Consider the following 12,175-nt stretch of genomic DNA (forward strand, 5'->3'; position numbering starts at 1 on the left):
TTGGTAGGAATGTTTTACTCCAGGGGCGGATTTATAGCCTAGATTACGAAGCACGTGAACTCATAGTCTTTCTATCTAACTAGGTATTTTATGTATGTATTATTTAGTCTGCTAGCCCTCATGCTCCATAAAGGATATATGGTGCACTTGGTTGAATACAGAGTTAGTTGGACCCATGAGTTTAGTATGCCGGATGTCTGAAGCAAAATAAAAGAGTATGTTTGGTTTTGTTGTGCAGTAATATTGATAATTGGGAAAACAGAATGCTTTCATAACTTAAATAAAGAGTATGCTTTCATAGCTTGATAATTGGGAAATAATTATCAATGCTTACAAGTCAATATTCATGAAAATGTACCCAAGGTAAAAATGGGGGAACCAATAGCAGGGAAATGTTACAACATAGAAAGCTGATGAGAAACTAATGAATTTTAAACATACAAAGGAGAAATCATGCCGGAATTAACCACCTCAGGTGAGCCAACTGCCACAAATGCTATTCCTAGCACTGACCACCAGGTGCAAATAAAAAGATCACTTGCTTAACAAAGCTGAAGGTACATAACAATACAGAAATTAGAATCACCGCCAGAAGGTGAAAGAGGCAAAGCCGTTGAGAGAGAGTACAAGGACGGCAGGAGCTTTTTCTTATCTAGAACAATTAAAATAGTATAATTTTGTCACTGGCCAGGCAAAATCAGCTGAGGGAGAGTCAAGATGTGATCAAAGTCCTAGCTACGGTCACAGTCACATGTGAAGTTGGCCTGAACCATCTTTGTGTTTCAAAGATAGGTCTGCCAATTGCTGATCAAGATCCCTACTTGTCGTGCGTCGATGGCTGGAAGATGATTGCTGTTGCTGCTGCGACTGTGGCAGTTGCTGCTGCTGGTACAATGCTCGTAGTCTTCCCCTTTCTTTTTCCAGTACTTCATGCTCCACTGCACAGAACATTTACAGGGTTTAGTTTCCCGAGAAGTTAATAAAACGAACGTTCTACTGTATCAACATTAGTAGCTTTCACTACCATCCCCAAAACAGAACAGTTTTTCCTATTTGAACTACATAGCTAATCGAACTAGAAAAGTTCCTCAGCCGTGATGAAGGAAAAAATTAGGCTCTAGAAAAGTTTAAGTTTGATTACTTGAGTTTCTTTGTAAATCAAATTGTATCTTATCTTGAATTTTTCCGTCCGTCGTGGTCAAAGTACCCAAAATTGTTTGACCAGATCCAACACGGATTTCATAACCACACCCATACTAGTGCCGTGTCGACAGGGGTGCGGGGCACCTAAACTGTCGTGTCGGAGCAACTTAGGTAAGAAGAATGTATGCTACTGTATACACAGCTCTAAAGGATCTAGACAAGATCATAAATTAATAGATTGTACTGTGTACACAGTTCTAAAAGCTAGACAAAATCATAAATTCATAGAAATTTCAGATTTCCAGGATATCTTTTTTCCACACAAAAAAAAATGATGCTTTCTGGAATTACACAAGTTGTCCCCATTTCTCCTAGATAACATGCAATTTGCTAATGAGACCAAAACATTGCTCAACACAATGTGCTTCCAGTTTTAGGAAAACCTAACCCAGTTTCCCAGCTCATCTTCAAACCGACCTTACTTACGTCGAGATTTTTATTCCCCATTAGAACACCATTCATGTGATAATTCTTTCAAGATAACCCTAATTTCCAACTATGCAGGTTAAGACTCATTATATCTGTGCTGCATATTCAACTTTTTAATACCACTTCAAGCGCTGGAAATAGCAGATACAACAATAAGGTATGACAGATAAAGAAGAAACTTACAATACTTTATCAGCTGTTCTTGAGCTAAATTTTCTAAGCGCTGCTTTAAGGCTTTATTCTCCATGCTTAGAATAAGGCTCTGCTGGTTAAGGAATTCAAGCTCAGCGGACACTTCAGAACCTTCAGCCTGGAAATTAGTAATGACCAGATCAACATTTTTAACAAAATACAACATGCATCATAGAGACATTTCTAAGAGTATATTACTTAAAGCGTCTGTGAATACACACCTGCAGAGCTTGTACAGTTCTTTCCAGCTCAGATATGTATTGAAGCTTCCGAACTCGCGATCGTTGAGCAAACTGTCTGCATTACATGTCACCTTGTCTTTAATAAACTTCACTATATGTTAAATAAAATCCAAACAATATCCAACTAATAACACGAATAGTAGATAAGTGAATCAGTTGGCATATCCGATAATAAAGAGGATAAGTTGTAGACAAAACATATTCTTCCACAACAAGTGGAAAAATATTTTAGTCAAAACAAGTGTGGCAAAAAATCGAAGAGAGATGGGAAAAGAGACTTGCTACATGGAAAAGGCAGTAACTATCACTGGGAGGTAGGGTGATTTTTTTTCTTTTTTTGATAATCATGGTGTCCGGGCCAGCTTACACACAACTCGACTAAATTCACGGGATACCTACTACCTCCCACCAGCAACAGATAACTCTGTCCACCAAAACTTGGACAAATGGGATGAAAACTGTTTTTGCCTCCGCGGGGATTTGAACCAAAGACCTCATGATTCCTAACCCACTTCATTGACCACTGGGCCACACCCTTGGGGTCCTGGGAGGTAGGGTGATTCTTATCAAGAATGTCCTTGATTCTCTTCCAGCCTATCTTATGTCTATTTCCTCTGCCAGTGAATGTGAGGACAAAGTTGGATAAGATCAGGAGGAACTTTTTGTGGAAGGGAAGCGAAGAAAAGAGAACTTTTCACCTGGTAAAGTGGGACAGGGTGTTGATGGATAAAAGAAATAGGGGGCTGGGCACTTGAAAGTGCACAATAGTAGCTTATATGGCAGAGAAGCAAGGAGCTAGTGGACAAGAGTGATTACTAGAAAAGATGGTGATTAAAGCCTATGTATTCAGGTCCCGTACACATTTCTCATGGCTTAGGCTTATGGAAACATATATGCATCTTATGGGCTGCTTTGAATCGCATAAAAAGGTCAAGATTAATAACGGAAGGAATATATGGTTTTGGCACGATGCTTGGATAGGACCCACACCATTAAAGATCACGTATCATGATCTTTATGGTTTCACCAACAATGCAGGAAGCTATGCCCCACAGTGCTCGAATGGAAGCTCCTGGTGTATAAGTTTTAGGAGAAATTGCTCTGACTGGGAAATACCCAGAATGGCTCTCTCTGAACGACTTAGAGAATGTATCTCTCAAACGCAGAAGTTGAGGATTTTGTTGTGGACAACGCAGAAGTATGGTCTCTCTCTGTTAATTTTTGCCACAAGGCAACGAACAATGAGGGAGACAGCTCTACAGTTGGCCATGTAAACAGTTACAGAAATCTAAAGCACCTTACAAAATCTGTTGTTTTATGTGGCTGGTCACTCATGACACATGCCTCACTCATTGCAACCTACAGAGAAGGGGAATGACGATATGCAACAGGTGCTTTATGTGTAACGGCAAGGTGGAAAGCTGCAACCACCTCTTTTTGCATTGCCCAGTTGTTAACCAGATTTGGTCACTTTTCTTTAAGTACTTATTCAGGATGCAATTCCTCATGCCATATATATTAAACAGTTACTCAACCACTGGGCTTCCAGGGGAATCAGAAAACAACTGAGGAAGATATAGAACACGGTGTCTGTTAGTGTCTGTTGGGTTATATAGAAAGAGAGGAATGCCAGAAATTTCGAAGAGAAGATAGATACCGTACAGCAGCTGAAATACAAATGTTTATGGTTGTTGACATTTTAGTGCAATCTACAGGATGTAAAGAATGAAAATAGCATAAGCTAGATTTCATAGAATCTTTACAGGAATAGGTTTTTTTACAGCAAGGTTCCTTCCTTTTTGTTTTTTTTTGTAAATGAAGGATTCCTAACCAGTGTACTGCCTTTGTACTATCCTAGTGCCAGGCTGCTCTACTTTTGAAATAATGTTCACTTACCTATTCAAGAAAAAGAACATATTCCTCCGAATCTAAAAATCAAAATGTTCCACCTCTATCAAATTAGATGACAGATGAGCATTTGATTCGTGCGAAATTTGAGAAAATGTTTTGGGTAAGTTGATACGTTGAAGTTAGCAAGAGAGGTGCTAAAAAGAATTGAAATGCATCAATAGTGGAGGAATTTGTCAAGTATAAATCACTAATGGGAAAAGTGATATTAATTACCGTCTTTGCATTGCACAGAATCGGAAAACAAAAGCCCCTTCAAAGTGGCTTGCTTCTCTTGGTTGGTGACAAAGAAGGCATATTTGACAGAAGACAATCTCCAAAAAGGGGGCACCATTTTGTGTAGCAGGTTTCATTTATGTGGAAAGGAAGCTGAAAGTGTAAATCACCTCTTTTTAAATCGTAATGTAACTGCTCAACTATGACAAATCTATCTGAACATCAAAGGCCTTAAATGGGTGATGCCCAGAACTCTCATACAATTACTTCAGTGCTGGAACAGGGGCAAAAGGAAGAAAAAGAAGTCATTTTGGCGGATTACCATTCCAGCTAATATTTGGGGGACCGTACGGAAGGAAAGGAATACCAAATGCTTTGAAGGCAAAAGCAAATTCGATCCAACAGAGCAAGTTTAACTGTTCGCTCTTTTCTTTTTGCTAAATTGTACATATTCCAGCACTTCCTTTTCCTTAGAGCTGCAGATCTAATACAATTACTTTTTCTATAGAATAAAATAAAAGTTACCATCCATGCATTGTAATGAACTGTTGAAGGTGGGAAAGTTTATGTTTAGGAAAAGGGGTCCATGAAATTCAGGAGGAGTCAAAAAGACAAGGTCAAGCAAGTTAAGATGGAAGGAAGAAGAAATGTTCCTGACATATATATCCTTCTTGTAGCATAAAAATCAATTTGTTGTTAGAAGTTAAATCACCTATTTTTGTCAACATCTATGGATCGATAGGATTTGAACACCATATGCATCCCTTGAAAAATTCAAAGAGCATAGAATACCCTACACTTTTGCTGTAGGCCGGTATCCTGTTCAATGTACAATATCATTAAAGTTCTAGAAGGTAAATAACACAGAATCATAGTGTAATACTTATTGTGGCTGCAGAGATTCAGAAGAAAAAAAAACATGCTAAATTACTTATTAATGAAAGTTAAAATTCCATTTGGTTTTCAGCTATCCTGGTTATAAGCCTCCAACTAACCAAAACATCCAGTAAACTGATAGTATGGGCATGCAACAAAAAGAAATAAGAATGATAGACAAACCATGAAAACAGAAACCAATAACTATACTACAAAGTATAAACAGAAACAAAGAATTATCTTAAATATTTACTGCTACAGGAACTGTCTTCTTGCAAATGTCAACATACAGAAAATATATTTATTCACTTCACAGCTATTTCCTTTGGGGTTGCTGAGAGAGTTACACTTACTGCTTTGCACGTTTCGTGTCACTTTCTGATGCAGAACTCTTGCTGTGAGAAGAATCCTTTTTTTCACCTGATCCCACTGGATTAGGAGGGACAGATTCAACTAAATCCTGCTTGTCGCTTCCTGCAGATTTGGGCCTCTCTCCTTCTTGTGGAGGACATGATGCTCCCAAGCTGTGAGTCTTGACATTTTCCCTAAAAGGGGGCCGGCCACGGTGATGTTGTATTGCATTTGGAGAAGCATCCCTTGCCCTATTCTTTTGCCGATTTGAGAAGTTTTGATCGACATGAAATGTGGCATGCCGAGCATCTTTGTAATAATCAAAGTCTTGGGATCCCCAGGAAGGGACAGGAGTTAAATTTCTGAATTTGTTATCATCTTGAGCTATGTAATCTAAGTGTGCAATGTTAGCAGCAGCATGATATGTAAAGGAGTCACTAGATGAACGTCGATGGCCACCTCTGCGTACTGGAGTTTCCGGCTCGTTAAGAAGATCATCCAACCAAGATGGTTGCTCCTCTATAAGACAGCTTTCAGAAGAAGTGCGCTGATGGTGTGAACCATCTCTAGATTTTGAAATGCCTTTTTGGGTGACAGCAGAACTAGGGACATAATCAACATACGAGGGGGAAATGCTAGGAAACGGACTTTTAGGAGGCAGTAAAGAGCTCTTTCCATTGTACACCATATTTCTCATGCTAGATGCCCCCTTGGAATTTGCCATGCAAAGCACACAAGATCCCTGCTAAACAATGAAATAATTGCACATATGTGAAAAGAAAGAAAGGAAATAATTGTTTCCATATTATGCTAGATAGATTAGAAGCAACATATTGTAACCCATCCCAAAAAAATGTAAACAAGAAAACAGTCCGTTGGAAAAAGAATCAAACACTACAACAGCAACCTACCCTGTAAGAAATCCCATTAGCACGAGGCAAAGTATCACCAGGAAATCTGCAATTTTCTATGCTAATAGAACGATCAACATAAGTCAGTTTTCCAGCCCAATACTAAGAGGAGATAAAAAAAAAACATAGCCATTGCCAATCATTCTGCACATTCATGTCTACCAAATGAACAGAACACACCCAATCATGGAATAAAAGATTCACACAAAAATTGGAAAAGCTAGTTTGCCTTTGCAGCAGGTGATCAAAGAGGATATCAGGATATGGAACAAATGGATTGTGGACATTTAATTTAAAGATGCTAAGAGCGAACGAAAGGGGGAGGAAGAGAAGGTAAGGAGCATGTTTATCACCAACAGAGGGTATGCTCACCTCAACTTTGCAAAAGCATTCAAAACAGATAGACAGAATGAATGCTCAACATAAATTTGCAAAAGCACTCAAAACAGATAGATACAAAATTCAAGGAAGAACTGCCATCTTCTTCTATGTGCAATTTTTTTCTTTTATCTTCATTGTTCAGAGGAAAGAGGATTAAATGCATAGAGCATGAGGGAATCCAAAAATTCATCAGAACATTAGGTTCGCAACAAATCAAAGTCTAATCTATCTGGTCGAGGCTACATGTACATGCATTTCATAATAGATTTACGCCATCATTTTAGGGAAAAGGACCCACAATAAAAAATCAATAACAAGGGAAAGAAGAATACATAATATCCCACCATCTTCAAATGGAGTAAAAAACCATTTCCTAATTTTGTAATAGGAAGCTATGCTTTTCTTTGGTAATGCTGTTTTATGGAAAACATAGAAGTATAGGCCTGACTTGGGGTCTGTAAGAAGAAACTTCAACGGATTGGAATTGGACATTGTTTTGAAGTTCTAGCTTCTGTACTTCACTAACATCATGTTGGCAGTGATCAAAACATGTTGGTGGACAGGTACAAATTCTGGATGAATCTCCAAGGAATCATATTACAAGCTTTCGTTCAGCTTAGGAGCAAATAGCATGGATTTCATTTAGAGAATTAGATTGAAAGAGCATCTCCTCTAGCTTTAGCAGTAAGCAAAGTAAAACTTTGCTACATGTTTGAAAGAACACAATACGTGTCAATCAAGCTAGTGTATGTTTGTATTTATAGATCACTACAAACAAGTAGCTCCAGGAATCCAAGTTCAAGGATATAAATCAAAGCCCAGCATCGTCAACCAGTTTCCATTTAAGAAGTAGATCCACATAAAGCAGGAGAATAAGGCTTTCGTCAACATATACACACACAATCAGAGCTTACTTTCATGTTAAATATCTTAACGAGGAAAAAAGAAGTAATATTACAACCACTGATTGGGCAATTAGGAAAACAAAGTAAAGTAAAGAAGGAAAATATTTTCCCCCAAATCTCAGGCTTAACATAATAATTTGTTTCTCTTAATTTAATTTTTCTCATCTGGAAATGCAAATGATCAAACAAAAAGGTAAAACACCCAACTAATTTTCTCTCTCTCTTTTTCTTCCTTCTAATTCTTCAACACTTAATTGGCCTAACAGTTCCAGCTACCAAAGAGACGATTTCTTAAATAAATAAGATATGAAGAGAATTATACCAATGAGCTAAATTGATAATGAAGATCTCAAAAGATGGAAGAATCAATGCTCACTGCAATTGCTGCTAATCCCTTTCTTCTTATAAATCTCTCTTTACTTCATTACTCCTTCACGTCTCATGTTGAAACTTGAAAGACAAACCCAAAATGAGATATCTGGCTTTTTATTACTTTTGGTGATCTCATCTTCGATATGCGTGTAAAACTCCCTACTTCTATTTTCAAGGATCAATTGGTTTTGTTTGGATTATAATACGAGTATTAAATAATGATAAGATTATTTAATGGATATGCTTTTATTTGGTAGATATTTATTTAATTAGACAAGAATGATATCTTATCCGTCCAATACTTGCTCATTCATGCCCTTAGTTTAATGGAATCACTATTTTGTCTTTCTTAAATAATTAATAATCGGACCCAACCAAAATGTGCTGACACCGCGCGTTAAGACTCGACCTACCCTTAGTTCAAAGATATTTTTTGATATATTATTTTTATTTGATTGAGAAATTGTGTGATAATCATACTTATTTATTTGAATAATTTAATAATTGATTTTTTTTATACATTATTTCGGGAAGTAATCATACTAAAAGTAGTAATTGATATTTATTGATGGTTTTAATAATATAATATTCGAATTCGTTTTTGCTTTCTTCAATCATTTTACCATCTATTTTTATTTTTCTCACAATCTATTTGTATTTTTCACCAATACAAATACAAATAACTCCATGTTCACTATAACTTAACTTGATGGATCCGTTTTTTTTTGTTTAGATAAGTGATCATTATATGATTGATTATTAGTTTATCGGATTATTTTCTGCATTACAAATTTGTTATGAAATAATTAATAAATTGTTAAAATAGTGGTGCTTCTTTTCCATTTTTATATTTATTTTTTATGCTCCATCATCTTTGATATTAGATCCAATAGGCGCCATAAGTCTCATTGTTGTCTCGGCCATCAATAATTAATTACAACATTTTTGCTGTCATGAATTGTCAATATTAGTTGTCAAACAAGCAGCAAAACAGAAAAGAAAAATTAATAATCTCTGTCTCATTTTATATCAAACTGTTACTTCTTCTGTGACATTATTAATATTTGAGGAGTTAAACTAAAAAAAAAAGAGTATGATTTTCATATGTAGCAATTCCGCCAAGATCTCTTCGTTAGTTGGGGGAAGAATCCGCTCAAATCGGATTTTTTGAGGAACGTATCGAGAGAGAATTGGATTTGGTTAGACAATGTGTGGTTGGTAAACAAGGATCGGTTTTTTTGGCAAGGTACAGAATGTATCGTCAATTATTCAATATGATTCCACAAGATCTTCGTTCAAGTAACAAATTCTAGCCAACTGAAAGGATCTTCTAATCAATCTAGAGATCATTTGGATTCCATTAGTAATGAGGATTCGGAATATCACACATTGATTAATCAAAGAGAGATTCAACAACGAAAAGAAAGATCGATTCTTTGGGATCCTTCCTTTCTTCAAACGGAACGAAAAGAGATAGAATCAGGCCGATTCCCGAAATGCCTTTCTGGATATTCCTCAATGTCCCGGCTATTCACGGAATGTGAGAAGCAGATGATTAATCATCTGTTTCCGGAAGAAATCGAAGAATTTCTTGGGAATCCTACAAGATCCGTTCGTTCTTTTTTCTCTGATAGATGGTCAGAACTTCATATGGGTTCGAATCCTACTGAGAGGTCCACTTAGAGATCAGAAATAATTTTGATTGGTCCGGTTATTAATTAAATAAGAAAGATAAAATAGTGATTCCGTTAAACTAAGGGTATGAATGAGCAAATATTGGACGGATTGGACATATATGTGCCAAACTATTAACGATGGACATATCTGTCCTAATTCGCATAGTTCACTGGCATATATGACCATTTTCCGCTAAATGATTGACATAAATTATTTAATGGTTATACTTTTACTTCCAATTGTAACTTGATTTTCTTAAAAAATATTTGGAGAAGAGCAAATGTGTTAGTACTATTTTGTTTTTCTAATCTTGAGCTTAGTAATTCCGAGGTTATTATCCCACATAAAATGTGCAAAAATAATACTACGATACTTTTTATGTTCATTTATTTATTTTTCAGATTATAGTTCTGGTTTCTAATTTTCAATGATGAATCCCCAATACTTATAGGAATTTAACTTACTATCTGGAAAACAAATTATATTGTCAATGCAATTTAACTTATTAATTCTATTATTTCTTTTATTTTTTATATTAGTTACCTTTCAAATGATCTATTCTAGTATTCCATCTGGAAACTATTGTGTATTATATAGTATCCGTGAATAAAAGTAAAATTCTATCTATGTGTGATTCTTGGAAGTTGTATATACCACATTTCTTTCAGAAGCATATTTTTATGTTGAAATAGTAAAAAATCAAATAATCAAAAGCAACCACAAACTTGTAAAATTCAACAAAAGGTGGTAAAAGATATGATGCTTATTCTTTTTTAAAATTGACAAAAGAAACTAAAAACATAACTTACATGATATTTTGTTGGTCCATGGTATATTTAAACGACGAAACTCTTCGCAAGGATCAAACCAAAGATAATATCTTTTTTATTTTTTTATTTTCTCTGCTCTCATTTTCATACATATTTTATAATCACCACAGTTTTCCTCTTAAGATTTTGGCAAGTAAGCAACGTGAATAGGCTTACAAAAGATATTTAGTTACTTATTAAAAAGTCACAATTTTTTAGAAAGGACACTTCAAATAAATTAGTTTTTTTTTTGTTTTAAAAATATTACTGTTATATTTTTATTTTCTATAAATAGGGTAATTAAGACTTCAAGAAGGATATTTTGGTAATTCAACTTATTAGTTAAGGACTTCCTACTTTTAATATAATGTAGATGATTCACTAAGTGTTTCTAATAAGTTCATCTCTAGCATAAAATATTTTCCATCGTCCAAGATAACATAATAATTTACACTTGCGCTCTTAATAACGTGAAAGATACGCACAACAATAAAAAGAAATAGAGAGAACTAATGCCAAACAATTTGAACTCAATAAATTCTACTCATCTCCAAATTATGAATATTTTGCATAATATAGCTAAATAACAAAAGGTAAAAGAAGATTTTGGAATTTATATAAGAAAATAAATTGATAAATCAAGCCAAGGTGGAGCATGAGAAGTTTGTATAAATACGAACATTTTCTGCTAATTAAATAGAAGTAACTTACTATCACGATCCCAATTTCCCACCTTAGGATATCAGGATGGCACATAGTCTCTAAAACTGGTTAAGCCCAACATACAAGAGAATATGACAGAAATAAATAATGAAAACGTGATATATAAACTAATAAGCCTCAAAAGTGTTAGATCTGATTTTAATGATGAAAATAATATATTTGCTCTTTGTATAGGAACTCGTGGATAGCATTCAAGATTGAAGAAATCAAATAAATAAGTATGATTATCACACAATTTCTCAATCAAATAAAATAATATATCAAAAAATATCTTTGAACTAAGGGTAGGTCGAGTCCTAACGCGCGGTGTCAACACATTTTGATTGGTCCGGTTATTAATTAAATAAGAAAGACAAAATAGTGATTTCGTTAAACTAAGGGCATGAATGAGCAAATATTGGACGGATTTGGTATATATGTGCCAAACTATTAACGATGGTCATATCTGTCCTAATTCGTATAGTTCACTGGCATATATGACCATTTTCCGCTAAATGACTGACAGAAATTATTTAATGGTTATACTTTTACTTCCAATTGTAACTTGATTTTTTTAAAAAATATTTGGAGAAGAGCAAATGTGTTAGTACTATTTTGTTTTTCTAATCTTGAGCTTAGTAATTCTGAGGTTATTATCCCACATAAAATGTGCAAAAATAATACTACGATATGGTTTAAACATTTTTCGAATTGCTAATCCCAAGATTTAACAATTGCGAAATAGAAAAATTATATATTTTGTTCCGGAATTCCTCATCCTTGTAACCAAACGAGCTCTTTGTTATACAAAATGCTCTGAATAATAGAGTAATACACAAATATATAGTTAAACTTCTCTATAACAGTATCATTTGTTTCAATATTTTTTGGCTTTTATAGCGAATGGTTATTATACACCTGTAATAGCGGCTGTTATGAACAAAAATTATTCAAAAATTAAATTTTTAATGTTATGTATAAAATATAAAAAAAATTGTTCA

General features: G+C 34.8%; 1 protein-coding gene across 4 annotated transcripts; it reads right to left on the reverse strand.

The window, feature by feature from the left end:
• Nucleotides 1-293: 293 nt before the first annotated feature.
• Nucleotides 294-8,177, reverse strand: LOC107778405 (uncharacterized protein At4g06598-like). Of its 4 annotated transcripts, none has more exons than XM_016598667.2 (6): nt 7,937-8,177; nt 6,329-6,389; nt 5,420-6,159; nt 2,046-2,121; nt 1,816-1,942; nt 294-938 (listed from the first exon to the last, which is right to left on the reverse strand). In XM_016598667.2, the coding sequence occupies exons 3-6, from the start codon at nt 6,139-6,141 to the stop codon at nt 748-750; spliced, it is 1,116 nt and encodes a 371-aa protein (XP_016454153.2). In that variant the 5' UTR covers nt 6,142-6,159; nt 6,329-6,389; nt 7,937-8,177; the 3' UTR covers nt 294-747. The 4 variants fall into 4 exon arrangements, with proteins under 4 accessions (XP_016454153.2, XP_016454164.2, XP_016454147.2 ...); XM_016598678.2 differs by having other exon boundaries at nt 6,329-6,384; nt 7,937-8,166; XM_016598661.2 differs by lacking the exon at nt 6,329-6,389 and having other exon boundaries at nt 7,937-8,166.
• Nucleotides 8,178-12,175: the final 3,998 nt, after the last annotated feature.

The sequence above is a fragment of the Nicotiana tabacum genome, chromosome 10, assembly GCF_000715075.1.
Source record: "Nicotiana tabacum cultivar K326 chromosome 10, ASM71507v2, whole genome shotgun sequence".
Classification (NCBI taxonomy): domain Eukaryota; kingdom Viridiplantae; phylum Streptophyta; class Magnoliopsida; order Solanales; family Solanaceae; genus Nicotiana; species Nicotiana tabacum.

Coding starts and splice junctions, on each gene's coding strand:
- LOC107778405 (XM_016598667.2), bottom strand. CDS start 6,141: ATGGCAAATTCCAAGGGGGCATCTAGCATGAGAAATATGGTGTACAAT. Junction 1,943..2,045: donor GAACTGTACAAGCTCTGCAG/GTGTGTATTCAC, acceptor ACTAATTTCCAG/GCTGAAGGTTCTGAAGTGTC. Junction 939..1,815: donor AGAACAGCTGATAAAGTATT/GTAAGTTTCTTC, acceptor TGTTCTGTGCAG/TGGAGCATGAAGTACTGGAA.